The sequence below is a fragment of the Equus quagga genome, chromosome 7, assembly GCF_021613505.1.
Source record: "Equus quagga isolate Etosha38 chromosome 7, UCLA_HA_Equagga_1.0, whole genome shotgun sequence".
In the NCBI taxonomy this organism is placed as follows: domain Eukaryota; kingdom Metazoa; phylum Chordata; class Mammalia; order Perissodactyla; family Equidae; genus Equus; species Equus quagga.
The window spans coordinates 45,658,014-45,672,643 of record NC_060273.1 but is presented as its reverse complement, the minus strand read 5'-3'; the positions used below and the strand labels follow the sequence as shown (position 1 = coordinate 45,672,643).

Genomic DNA, 14,630 nt, shown 5'->3' with positions numbered 1-14,630 from the left:
TCCTTCTATAAAACGTGAGGACTCAGCTCACCTCCCCAACTCCTCATGCTTATCGCTGTTTCCATTCCCCGCCCTCGCTTGTAGAGTGGAAGTATAACTTTAGTCGGAGCAATAATCAGTGTTTTACGTTCTCAAACACTATTCACAACTGATCCATAGTAAATTATGACAACTTTTGCTTTCCTCAGCAATCTATTCCCAGATTTCATTGCTTCTTAGCTTCATTTCTATTGGTCACTGGTTTAAGCTCAGCCCTTCTCTGGCTGGCTGCATCTCAGGCCTTTCGGGTGATTCATTAGTCATGCTGACCGTTCCATTTTCCTGGAAAAGCCTCTTCTGGACCATCTGACCTGCTCCATGCTGGAACGCTTGGTGCCCAGCTGTCATCCTCCTGCGAGTCCCCTCTCTCCCAGGCTGCGTAGCCCATGGCATCTTCTTTCTTGGTTGACTTTCTTCTTTGAGTGGCACACATCTTCTAGTAGCTTCCTAAGAAAGGATGCATGGGAATAAGTTTTTTGCAACCTAATGTGACTCTGAATGTCTTTTTTCTGCTTGATACTTTCTGGATAGTTTGACTAAATAGAATTTGGCACTGGAAATCTTTTTCCTTCGGAATTTTGAAGACTTTGCTCCATTGTTTTCTCGACCTCAGTCTGCTGTTGAGAAATCCAAAATCATTCCACTTCTTCACCACTTGGGAAGTATCTTCCTCTCCGAAAGCTTGCAGGATCTCCTCGTTTACTCCCGTGTGCTGAGGTTTCTTGGAGTGTTGCCTGGGTAGTTCTGTATCTGTATCGCTGAGACCCGGCGAGCCTGTGCTTGGGTATTTGGTGGGCCTTTCCATCTGCAATCCCTGCCCTTTGGTTCTAGGACATTTTCGTCTAGCGTTGTTTGATTTCCACTTCAGTTCTCTCTTCATGGAGTGCTTGATACCTCCTGGACCGATCTTCTAATTTTATCTTTGTGTTAAAATTTCCATCTTTGTGCCTTTTTGTTGTAGTTTTTGACAAGTTTCTTCAAGTTTATCTTCCAGTTCTTTTATTGAGCTTTAAAAATATTTTTAAATTATTTTCGATGTTTTAGCTGATTAAAAATGCAATAAAATTCACCAATTTTAAGTGTAATATTTGATCAGTCTTGACAAATTTATACAGTTGTGTAACCATCACGAAATCAAGAAAAATAACATTTTTGTCATCCCTGAGAGTTCCCTCTTACCCCTTTGCCATCAGTCCCTTCCCCCTCCCCAGCCCACTGCTCTGCCGATGTCGCTGTTTACCTTCCCAGGAGTTCATAGGAGGGGGAGTGTACAGGATGTGCTCTCGTATCTGACTTCTTTCACTCGGCACATTATCTTTGAGGCTCATCCTTGCTGTTTCGTGTGTCAGTAGTTCCTTACCATTGCTGAGTAGCATTCTCTTCTATGACCTTCCCACTGTTTGTTCATCCGTTCATCATTAATGAACATTGGGGTTTTCAGGTTTTGGCTAAAGCTGCTATGAACATTCTGGTACAAGTGTGGGCATGATTTTTAGTTCATATGCTTTTTGTGGACATATGTTTTCACTAAGGCAGATGTCTAGAAGTAGGATTGCTGGGTGTAAACTAAATGTGTGTTTAACTTTGTAATAAACTGTGAAACTGTTTTCTCAGTGACCCTTCCACTTTGCCTTCCCACAGTGGTGTGCGTGGGGCCCAGGTGTTCCCTGCTGAGCTGGTTAGGCCTCCAGCACAGTGCTGGGTAGCAGCTGTGAGGGGCCGCCCTGCTTGCTCCCCATCTTAGGGGAGAGCATCCAGCCTTCCACCATTGGTGTGATGTCGGGAGTAGGCTTTTTTGTAGATGCCCTTTATTAGGTGAGAAAGTTTACACCTTTTCCTGGTTTAATGAGAGTTTTGTCATGGATGGGTATTAAATATTTGCCGAATGCTTTTCTGAATCCTTAAGATGATGCAATGGTTGACATAGTGACTTACATTGATTGGTTTTAAAATATCAAATCAAATTTGCATTCCTGTAATAAACCCAACTTAGTCTTGATTTGTTATCCTTTTTAAATATTGCTGGATTTAATTTGCTAACATTTTGTTAAGAATTTTTGCATCAGTACTTGAGGGCTATTAGTCTGTAATTTTGTGTCCTCGTAATATCTTTGTTTTTGGTATCAGAGTAATGTTAGTGTCATAAAATGAATTTGGAAGTTCCCCCTTTTCTGTTTTCTGAGAAAATGTGTGTAGAATTGGTGTTATTTCTTCATTAAACGTTTGGCAGAACAGTGCAGTCTTCTGGGCCAGGGATGTTCCTTGTGCGGAAGTTTTAAACTACGTTTTCACTCTCGGCGGCTTTCTTCTCTTCTATGGGCCACAGCTGTTTGCCGACTCGGCCTCCGCAAACCCTGATCTCTCTCGCTTCGGTTCACTCAGACCCCTGGGCTGCTCCGTGCTCTGTGCTCTGACCTGGCCCTGCCTCCGGGGGTCTGTATCTGTCACTGTCATTTGTCCATGGCCTAAAAACAGTTGTTTCTTTCTTTTTTAACTGTTTTTGGCAGGAATTCTCTATTGAGTTTTCAAATGCTGCCATCATTTTTAATTTCCAAGAGCTCTTGTTTCTCTGAATATCGCTCTAAATATTTATAAACTCTTATTCATATTTTACAGTTAAAATACTTTACCTCTAAAGATAATGATTTTCAAAAGCATTTTCTTCTCCCTTCATAGGTTCTGTGTTCTCGAATTTTCTCTTTGATTAGTTTATCTCTTTCTTGCTAGAAGCTTCCCCCGGCTATCTAGTGACTCCCTATTGTCTGCCCCACTCAACAGTGGGAGGACTGACGTCCTTTTAGGAAGCTGTGTGTGGGTGGGTCAGTGGGGCTTAGGCTTCAGCCGGCTCTCCTGCTGCCAGCTGCCCTGGTGTCCTCAGCCCAGAGCAGCTTTGAGCCTCCCTTCTTTGCCCAGTCAGGAGAGGGAACTCCTCCGTCCGTAGAGGGGGAGGGGTCTGGGATCCCTCCTAAACTGACCTTCAACCAGTCCTCCTTATTGTGGCAGCCCCACCCCTCCACTTCAGCCGTGCCTGATGGTGCCGGTTCTGGAACCTTTTGAAACGGAGGGGCGACTTCTTGACCACACTGTGTAGGGCCTGGGCTCATACTCCTCGCATGCCTTGCTTGAAGCCCTTCGGGTATATATTTTAAAACCATACCCTTTTCTTTTGAATGTGGGTCAGTGCAGCCTGGGGTGTGGCTCCCTAATTCAGCCCACCCTGAAGTGCCCTGGGCCCCAGCCAGAGCTGAGCCTGAGTGCCCATCCGAGCCTGCTCCATCACAGGACAGTCAGTTTCGGTGAGTCCAGTCTTTCTACACCTCAGCTACTCTTCAGCGCAGAAAAAACGGTGCATTTGACTGCTTTCTTGATAAACAATTAGATGAATGTTACCCTGTAACAGAAAACATGAGAAAGACAAATATTCTCTAGAATGCACAGATGGTGTGTTTCTATGATCACAATCAGGAAGAGGCTTTACTAGACATCAGTAGCTGCTGAAAAAGAAAGCTAACAAGTGGTTGTTTTTCTTGAGCCAAATTATTATTTTTTAAAGCCATCTCCTGGATTTTTTAAAGTAAACTTTTTTGAGGTAATACTAACACAGAAAAGTACACGGATCATAAGTGTACAACTCAACAAAATTTTACAGTAAAAATACATCTGTATAATCAGCACCTACATCAAGAAATAGACTGTTACCAGCACCCCGGAAACCTCCGTCCCCTCTGTTTCTTTTGTCCTAAAGATAACTACTACCCTGACCATAGCTTCGTTTTGCCTATTTTTAAATTTCATGTGAATGGAATCATACGGTGTGTACCCTTCTGTGTTTGACTTCTCTCCTTCAGTGGTGTATTTGAGATTCATCCATGTTGTCACAGGTAGCAATAGTTGGTCCGTTCTCACTGATGTACAATATTTTGCCATGTAAACCTACCGCTACTCATACATTCTACTGTTGCTAGACGTTTGGTTTATTTCTAGCTTGAGTCTGTCATGAATAGTACTGCTATGAACATTCCTGTGCGTCTTTTAGAGAATATATGTATACATTTATCTCGAATATATAGCTAGGAGTACTTTGTTCATCAATTTGTGAGCTTATTATACACTGCCAAATAGTTTTCCAAAATGCTTATACCAGGCTATACTCCAACCAGCAGGATATGAGGGTCCCATATTCTCCTATATACTTAGTATTGTCATTTTTTTAATTTTCACATTCTAGAGGATATATTGAATATTTCCTGTCTCAGCTTGTTACTGCTGAAATTAATCATCCTTTTTATTTTTATTAACTGTTTAAATATCCCTCTTTTCTAAAGTATCTATGTGTCTTTCCCCCATTTTCTGTTTAGTTGTCTGATCTTTCCTTATTGATTTGTAGGGATGTATATTTGGGATTTGAGTCCTCTGTCATACAGATATGTGTATTGCAAACATTGTTTCCCACTCTGGCCAATGGTGTCATTTGATAAACGGAAGTTCTAAATGTTTCAGATAGTCCAATTAATCAAGGTTTTCTTCCCCCTGGTGGCTAGTGCCTTTTCTGTCCTACTTAAGACATCAGTGCCATGAAGATCTTGTATGTTTTCCTTTAGCAGCTTTATTCTTTTGTCTTTCATACTTAGGTCTGCAGTTCACACGGAAGATTCATTATTCATTGTTTTCCATGTGGGTATCCAGCTGGCCCAGGATCCTTTACTGAAAAGACTGTCTTTTCCCCGTTGTACTGTGCTGTCACCTTTGTCGTGCTTAAGTTGACCTCATGTGCATGGGTCTGATTCTGGCTCTATAGTCTATTCCACTGGTCTGTTTGTGTACAGGTCTATTTGTGGACTCTGTTCTGTTTCATTCTTGTTGTCTAATCTTGTGCCAATACAACACTTTTAATTACTCCAACATTATATTGTCTTACAATTGATGATGTAAGTCCTCCAGCTTTGTTCTTTTCTTTGTTTATAGAATTTTAGAATTGGCTATTCAATTTCAACGAAATTTCTACTGAGATTTTGATAAGAATTGGCCTGAATCTGTAGATTAATTGGGGAAAATGAGGAGTATTCCATTCTATAAACGTAGTATATCCCTACAGTTGTTTAGGTTTTCTTTAATTTCTCTGAAATGTTTCTGTAATTTTATGTGCATAGTTCTTGCACATCTTTCGTAGTATTATAGTTATTTCTAACTCTTTGTTGTTTTTGATGCAATTATAAATATGTTTTGAAAGTTTCATTTTCCAATTATTTGTTGCTGATATATAGGTTTTTATATATTGATCTTGTGTCCAGAAACTTTACTGAATTCCCTTGTTAATTCTAAGAGATTGTCCACAAAGTATTATGCATTTTTATATGAACATAATCGTATTAGCTGAGAATAATGACATTTTATTTCTTCTTTTGCAAACTTTTATTTTTCCTCTCTTAGTCTTGTACTGGCCCAGACTTCTGTTACAGTGTCCAACAGAAGAGGTGGCAGCAGACATGCTCGTTTCAGCCCCGTCTGGTGTTTTCAGTATTTTACAATTAACTGCGATAGTTTGTTGTAGATTTTTGAGGGATACTCTTTTATCAGATTAAGGAAATTCTGTTCTACCCCTACTCGGCTGTGAATTTTTATCACAACTGAGTGTTGAATTGGGTCAGATGCCTTTTCAGCATCTATTGAAATAATGATGTGATTTTTCCCTTTATTTTGCTAATGTGGTGAATGACTTTGAGTGATTGAAGTGTGAGAACATCCTTGAATTTCAACTTATTTGTAACATATTATCCTTTTTTATGTCACACCTTTTGCTAATATTTTGTTTAGGAATTTTATCTGTGTTCATGAGACAGAATGGTCTGGGATTTTATATTTTTTTAATTGTCCTTCTCAGATTCTGGTAGGTCGTCCTGACTTCATAAAACCAGTGGAAGTGTTCCTTCTTTTCAGTGCTCTGGAAGAGCTTGTGTAAGATTGTGTTATTTCTTCTTTAAATGTTCAGAAGAATTCACTGGTGAAGCCATCTCTGCATGGAAATTTCTTTGTGAGAAGGTTTTAATTTGAAGATTCAATTTATTTATTAGATATAGACCATTCAGATTTTCTGTTTCTTCTTTTGTCTGTTTTGGTACATTGTACCTTTCTAGGAATTGGAGTCTTTGTCTAAACTGTCCAATTTATTGGTATAAAGTTTCCTCATTATGTTATTATCTTATCAATCTCTGTGGAATCTGTCCTGATGTCACCTTTATCGTTCTTGATCTTGCTAGTATGTGCCTTCTCTTTTTCTGATTAGTCTTTCTAGAGGTCTGCCAATTTTTTGTTAAGTTACTAATTTCTGTTATCTTTATTATTTCTTTCCTTCTCCTTTGGGTTTACTTTGCTATTTTTCTAATTTCTTGAGATTGATAATCAATATAGACAAATAGATAGTTGCACATTTCCTCCTGACGGTGGTTGTAGCTGCATCCTATAAGTTCCAGTTCATGTTTTTATTATCATTTAGTTTAAAATATTTCCTAATTCTTGTTGTGATTTCTTTTTTGATCTATCAATTATTTAGAAATGTATTGCTTAATTTAGAAACGTCTATTGATTTTCTAATTATCTTTTTGGTATTTTGGTATTCATTTCTGGCTTTATTCCACTGAGTTCAGAGAACATATTCTGAATGGTCTCAGTCCTGTGAAATGTGTTCATGCTGCTTCATGGACCAGTATGTGGTCAGTCTTGGTAAGTGTCCTGTATACTCTTACATATAATGGGTGTTCTGTCATTGTTCAGTATAGTGTTCTAAGTATATCAATTAAGTCAAGTTTGTTTTTCTGGTTGTTGAGATCATCCCTATTCTTAATAGTTTGATTACTGAATTATTGAGAATGGTATGTAAACATATCTCACTGTAATTGTTAAGATTTCTCTATTTTTCCTTTTCATTCTCTCAATTTTTACTTTATACATTTTGAAGTTGCGTTATGTTCAAATGTAGACTTGTTATATGTTCCTGGAGAATTTACCCTTTTGTCAATATGGAGTATCTTAAAGTCTGTTTTCTCTAATATTGTGAGATTTGTCTGATATTAGTTTACGTATACCAGCTTTCTTGTGGTTAATGCTTACATGGTAAATCCTTTCCCATTCTTGTCTTTTCTATATTTCTGTGTCTGTATTTTTGGTATTTCTCTTCTAAGTGGCATTTAGTTTTATTTTATTTTTTTTCCAGTCTCACAATCTAAGTTTTTTAATAAGATAATTGAGACCAGTTACTAATATATATGAGATTGGACATCTACTATCGTATTATTTATTTTCTATTTTACTCACCTGCTTTAAATACTTTTTTGTCTTCTATCTTGCCTTGTCTTAAGTTAACTATTTTTAGTGTTCCATTTTAACCCTGTATTAGCTAGTTTATGTACTTTCTTTAACTAGTCTTTTATTGATAAGTCTAATAAGTAAAACCAGCTTATTATTATCCAAAATTAATTTTTACTTTTAATAATTCAGACAATGCTAGTACCTTAGAACATTAATTCTGTTTTCTTCCTTCAACCTTTTGTGTTATTTTTGCTATGTATTTTAGTTATGTATATGTTTTCAACCTCTCAAGACATTATGATTATTGTTTTGTGCAATAATATTTTTATTTACCCATGTATTCACTCTCTCCATTGGTTTTCATTCCTTCTTACATTTCCACATTTCTGCCTGGAGCACTCTAATCATCATTTCTTTTCCATTTTTTCTTTCTTTTTTTTTTTTTTGCCTGAGGGAAACTAGCCCTGAGCTAACATCTGTGCCAGTCTTCCTCTATTTTTCATGTGTGGGACACCGCCACAGCATGGCTGATGAGTGGAGTATGTCCGGCCTCAGGATCCAAACCCATGAGCCTGGGCTGCCGAAGTGGAGTGTGCAGGCCTTGAACCACTCGGCCATGTGCCTGGCCCTGTTGTCACTGTGTTCTTTTAACGTGGGTCTTCTGATGACACAGTCTCTTTTTATTTGTATGGAAGTATCTATTTCATAGTCACTTTTTAGGAATATTTTCTTTCTATTGAATCCTAGTTTGGCAGTTACATTCTTTCAACACTTCAGATGTTGCTTCATTGTCTTCTGCCTTCCATTGTTTTTGTTGAAAAGACAGCTGTCTGTCTTATTTTTCCTCCTTTGAAGGTAATGTGTTTTTTCTCTCAAGCACCTTTCAAGATGGTCTTGGTTTTCAGTGGTTTTACTATGACGTGCCTAGGTGGATTTTCTTTGTATTTATTCTGCTTAAAGTCTGTATTGCTTCTCCAATTCATTTTTCAGCCTTTATTTTTTCAAATAATGTTTTTGCCCCATTCTTTTCCTCCACCCATTCCAGAACTCGAGTCACACATATGTTCAGCCTTTTCACTATGACTTATATGTCTCTTTTTAAATTTTTTTCCTCCAGGTTTTACCATGGATGTTTTCTGCTTATGTGTTTTTCTATTCACTATTCTTCTTTTCTACTGTGTCCAATATACTGTTAAATCTATCTATTGAGTTCTTTATTTCAATTATTATATTTTTCAGTTCTAGAATTTTCATTTGATTCTTTGGTTCCAATCCTCTATTGAAATTCTCCTTCTTATCTGTTTTATTGACCATATTAATTACACATTGTAAAATCCATATCTGATAACTTGGGTGTCTGAGTTCTGTGGGTCTTTGTCTATTGTCTGTTTTTCTCTTGATTCGGTTTCTTAGTACTCCTGGTACTTTTTGATTGAATCCGTTATGTGTGACCTTATGTGTGAAGGAGTGAAGAGGCTGTGGATGCTGTTGTATTCCTCCAGAGGAGACTGGCTTTCTCCTCTGACAGGCAGCTGGAGTGCAAGCAGGCCCCTCTCATTCAGCCAGGACTTGTTGGCTAGAGATGGGGTGCAGTGTTTGTAAAGCTTTTCCCGTCTCTTGTTTGCCCTTACTGCTAGGTTGTAGCCCTCCAGGAGGCCCAGTGGAGAGCTTCACGTTTGCTGCAACCACCACTCTGCCTTCTTTGGAGGGTCCTAAACTCCAGTTTTTGACTTCACAGTACCATAAGACTATAGAAAGTTCTGAATTTCTGCTTAGCTTAGGCTCTTGCCCTGAGTAGCATAAGAATTCAGCAAGTTCTGTGAGGAAAAAACCACTAAGTGTTGGGATCACCTCTCTATTTCCCTTCTCTTCCAAATATTAGACTGTCCAGTTGGCCTCAAGTAACTTCTGATGCCTTTAGACAGAATATATTTTTAATTCAGATTTTCCTATTGTTTTCTGCAGGAATGCTGGTCTGCTACAGGCTGCTCTGTCAGGTCCAGAAGTGAGAGCCAGCCCCAAGGTCTTCAGTTTGGGCAGTACCGGCATACCCAACCCTTCTTTATGCTGAGCACAGATGCGTTACTCTGAGCTGACCAGAATTTCAGCCTTGAAAGGCACCTCTTTATCTTTCTTTTCCAGATATATAAAGTAGATTATTTTTTTGATTGTAGCTCTTTGTAGATTTTTCTGGAGTAAGTACCAAAAAAAAGTGACAAGGGAGGCTGTTCTTAATAGGATTTCCCGGGAACCTCTGCATCATCTGTGTTTAGTCTCTAGTCCTTATCATTGCATTTCCTAGTACAAAGTCTTAAATAGACTTAACATAAAAGGCAGATATTCACAAATATATACGGAAAAGTAAAGTGCAATTCAGAACTCTGCTTGTTAATATCAAGGTACCCATGAACCCCAGTGAGACAGTTGTTGAATAAGTATAGAATTTGTGTGTTGGGAGAGGACTCATTTTGTCAGATAATTCATAGACTATGGTGCCCATCCCAATAGCAGAGTCCCACTTCTAGTGACTAGTAGACTCCTTTCCTCGGTGCAGGGCCTCTCCTTCCTGGACATGCTGGTGTGTCCTGGCAGGTTTGCTGCTTTGTCTCAATTTCCTGTGCTCACACATACGTCCTCATGGTACATTTTCCTCAAATGGATGTCACAGTATTCATATAGGTTTGAAAATATTGCTTGCTCACTGATAGCAGGAGGTCCCAATATGATTGGTAGATATGAGTATTTCACACAGCCTTTATAGTAGCCTAAATTTTTAATATCCATCTGAATGCTAAAATGAGTATAAAATACAAAATGTTCATTTTAGTAGTTACTCTGGAGCTGAGTTTTTTTCTACCAAGTGTTGACCTCTAGTTTAAATGGTTTCTTCAGGCCACATCTGGGCTATCACTAAAATAGACAAGGTACATTTTTTTTCTTATCTGTTAGCGTAGTTTTGTCTGTATAGGTTTTTTTGAGGCTTAGAAAGTCAGGGAACTTCTCTGTAATCACAAAGAAAATAAGTGTTGTACCCACCATCCCAACCCAGGCCTGTGACCTGCACTCAGGCTCTTCTGCCTTATCCATTATCCATTAGGTCACCCCTCCTGCTGTGTCCTCTGTGAATCTCCTCCCTTTTCCTTTCTTATCCTCACTGCAAGAAATCTTCAAAACTAAAACCAATTTGTTACCATTATAAATAGGCTCACCTTCTTATCCCAACTACAAGTTTTACTAGGATAAAACAGACATTTTTCTTTTTGGTGTCTTTCAGACTGGATGACTATGCCTGTAGGTAGGAAATCTACTCTCAAGGCAGATATTCCTGAAGAAGGATCGGATCGGTGGGTGATAAAGGAGAGACTCACTAGAGATGGTCACTGGAAATGTGACAGCCTATTGGAACGTCAGCCTAGAGGCCAGGAGATGAAGTTGCAGCAAGCAGTACTCACTCACCAGAAAACCTCATCTGTGGTTAGTGACCAGGAATGTGATGAACCTGGGAAGTGCTGCACCGTGAGCTCATCTTTTGTTCAAAGTCAGGGATTACAGTCTAGCAAAAAAGCCTTTGAGTGTAGTGAGTGTGGAAAAGTTTTCACTAAGAGTTCAGTCCTTAATAAACATCAGAAAACTCATACTAATAAACTTAATGCAAATCAGAAAACTCTTATTAAAGAGAAACGATATGAATGTAGAGAATGTGGGAAAGCCTTTCACCAGAGTACACACCTTATCCATCACCAAAGAATTCACACTGGTGAGAAACCATATGAATGTAAGGAATGTGGAAAGGCCTTCTCAGTGAGCTCCTCACTTACATATCACCAGAAAATTCATACTGGAGAGAAACCTTTCGAATGCAACTTATGTGGAAAAGCTTTTATCCGAAACATCCACCTTGCCCACCATCACAGAATACATACTGGAGAGAAACCTTTTAAATGCAACATATGTGACAAAGCCTTTGTGTGCAGGGCACATCTTACCAAACACCAGAATATTCATAGTGGAGAGAAACCCTATAAATGTAATGAATGTGGGAAAGCCTTCAATCAGAGTACCAGTTTTCTTCAGCATCAGAGAATTCACACTGGAGAGAAGCCCTTTGAATGTAATGAATGTGGAAAGGCCTTCAGGGTGAACTCTTCCCTTACTGAACATCAGAGAATTCATACTGGAGAGAAACCTTATAAGTGTAGCGAATGTGGGAAAGCTTTCAGGGATAATTCATCGTTTGCTCGACATCGGAAAATTCACACTGGAGAGAAACCGTACAGATGTGGTTTGTGTGAGAAAGCCTTCAGGGACCAGTCAGCCCTAGCCCAGCATCAGAGAATTCACACTGGGGAAAAGCCCTACACGTGTAACATATGCGAGAAAGCCTTCAGTGACCACTCAGCCCTCACTCAACACAAGAGAATTCACACTAGAGAAAAACCCTACAAATGTAAGATCTGTGAGAAAGCCTTTATCCGAAGCACACACCTTACTCAACATCAGAGGATTCACACAGGAGAGAAACCCTATAAATGTAATAAATGTGGGAAAGCTTTCAACCAAACTGCCAACCTCATTCAGCATCAGAGACATCATATTGGAGAAAAGTGACGTGACGGGAGTGTAGATGGAGGAGCTTTAAGACTGAATATATGAGTTATTGAATGTAAGCGAGTCATTCTAGAGAATAACCAGGAACACTACATTGAGACAGTCATTTTATTTACTGAGAGTCAAGCTTCACGATATTGTGGGTTTTGAGAGTTTAGGAATGGCAAACCCTCCTCGTGGTTCAGTGCTGCCTCAGTTGAACACCAGTGCTGTTTAATAGTCTGAATTACCAAGTGTCAGAACCAAAATGGACCTTCATTGACAACCTAGAAATTGGTTTATCAAATTTATGTTTTAACTGTTAAGACAAATTATAAAATTGTAAAAATTAAGGTTGAGAAGCAAAGGAACACAAAAGTAAGAAAATGGCCTGCAAGCGTTTTACTCTACTTGCTTCTCTTATATAAGAGGATTCCCACCTCAATGGAACCCTCTGTTCTCCACACCCACACTCCCAATGCCCAGTGTAAAGACGTGCAGCCACCCTGGTCAGCCCAGGACTTACTTGAATTATGCTCCCCACCTTCAGCTTCAAGCCATGTGGGGCCAGGTCTCCCTGGGCTATGTGTCCACTGCTGCTTACCTGTATTCTTCTTCTGAGACACTTCATTTGAATGGCATGTCCCTCTTTTGCTTTAGCAACTCCTAAGTGGTAACATTGTGTCACTTATTACCACCCCATTTGCCCTTGGGGAGTGTGGTGATCTGATCTCATACACAGTCCATGATTCTGGGTGTTGCAGTCAAACCCAGCTTTCAGAACTTGGGACCTCTGTCTGGGAGGCAGAGGTTAATCAAAATCTTGAGTTACCCAGTTCCTCTGGGCCTCAGTTCGACTCTGACCCTGGGATGATACCTAAAGCAGGGGCTTAGTCTGTGTGGATACCCTCCAATTCTGCACTGCACTCTACACACAGCAGTCAGGGCATGCGCAGCTTCAGGTGTGGCGATCCCAGCCACCTAGTGGTGTCCCAGGCCACCTCCACTTCTGGGACTTGGCATTTCCTGATGTGCAATTGCATGAAAGGTTGGAGCCCCAAGGCCAGCTCCCGGAAGGCTCTGACCCACTCTCTTTCCCTCAGCTGGGCTGTCCTCTGTCTACCGCATTAGAGTGTATTTGTTACTACTGGGATATTGACCTGCTGCATCCTAGTTCTTGCCCTACTTTTGTCCAGTTTTCTGAAGGTATTTACTCTGTTCACAGGAAAGACAGAGAGCTTTGAATTTCTGCTTTTGGATTTGAAAGTGGCCATTCCTTCTCCTCCGGCCGGGTATGGCACTCCTTAAAGACTCTCCCATCCTTACAGTGGTGGGCGACATGTTGAATGATTCTACAGGTCAAGAAGTGGTCAGCTACACTGTGACATTCTCTGGCAGGGGCAGTGTCCATGCTCAGAAGTTTGATTGAGACTCTAGTCCTACAGGTCCAGTCTCCATCTTTAAACCTTCAGTGCTTTCAGTGGAAATCACAGATAAAATAACATCTCTGTGCCTTCACACACTCAGCCTCTGGTGGCATTCTGCCCTTCCGCTCCACAGAGAATGGCGAGCCCACACCACCGCAGGCTGGAACACACCATGTAATGAAGATGGAAGAGCAAGTAAACTGTCATTCCAGGAAGCAAAGTGGCAGGGTGCTGGCCTGTGGAACAGCTGTCCATCAGGTTGGGCAATCTGCTGGCCCCTACGCATGCTGCACCTCAGCTCCAAGGCTCAGAAGAGGCTGTTCTCCATCATGTTGGAGTCAGTCCCTGCTGCAGACACCTGCCTTCAGTGCTATCCGTGTGGCCTGCCTGGTCCTGACTGTCACCCTCTCACCTTGAATCCCTGAGAAATACATTGCCAATTTGTTGTTCATTTTGTTTGTTATTAACAAGAGCTGTCGCCACTTGGTCTGTGCCTGCAGTTGAGCCAAGACCTGCTGCCGCTTTAAGGGCTCCATTCATCGCAGTGACAGCCCCAGGAGCTGTTCCTCCACCCGAACCAGTGCAGTCTGAAGCCCTCCATCTGGGATCAGTCCATGCTCCCTGAGCCCACCTCCTGGCAGGCTTGGGTCTTCAGGGAATTCGACTCTGAGGTGCCTGTTCACTCGTCCCTGTCTGGGGGGATGAGCTGGGCCAGCCTGGATACACTCATGGGACTGCTGCTGGACCAGGCCATTAGCTCTGGCTCGGTGACATTCTGCCATATGATCAGCACCTCACTGCGTGACTTTCTCAACCATAGGCATCAACATTTTCCTGGGTGCTATTCTGTACTTTTCTAATCTGAAGTAGTATGGCTCTCTGGGCAGTCTGACCTTTGGCTGACCCCTAAAAGTGCATTTTTGAGAACCCTGAATTAAAGATCCTCAGCCACCTTCTCTTCTGCCAACTGATCTGCATGGTGTTAGACAAGATATCAGCAATTATTGGGAGGGACTTTACCCCACCCTCAGCCAGGTTAATCCCAAGACATCCAGAGAGTCCTAGGAAGAGGAGTTCATTGCATACCTCACTTTTCTAGTCTTACTGATTGACCACATAGAGGCTGACTGTGACAGACGGTCAGGACCACTCTTTGGGACCCTTCAGGGTTACAGAGTTTGCAAGCTGGTAACTTGCCGCCCTCAGCACATCCAGACGATCCCCCACTACTTCCTGCCCCACGTGGTGCACAGACTTTCCGGCACACCCACA

The 14,630-nt window shown here is 40.8% G+C and overlaps 1 protein-coding gene across 9 annotated transcripts in view; it reads left to right on the top strand.

Annotated features, from left to right (window-relative positions):
- The window catches only part of ZNF454 (zinc finger protein 454), a 21,852-nt gene extending 7,538 nt beyond the window's left edge, over positions 1-14,314 (top strand). For all 9 annotated transcript variants that reach the window (XM_046665753.1, XM_046665748.1, XM_046665751.1 and 6 more), the window contains one exon: positions 10,619-14,314. In XM_046665753.1, coding sequence (XP_046521709.1) covers positions 10,619-11,952 — 1,334 coding nt within the window. In that variant the 3' untranslated portion in view covers positions 11,953-14,314. The remainder of the gene's footprint in view (positions 1-10,618) is intronic.
- Positions 14,315-14,630: the final 316 nt, after the last annotated feature.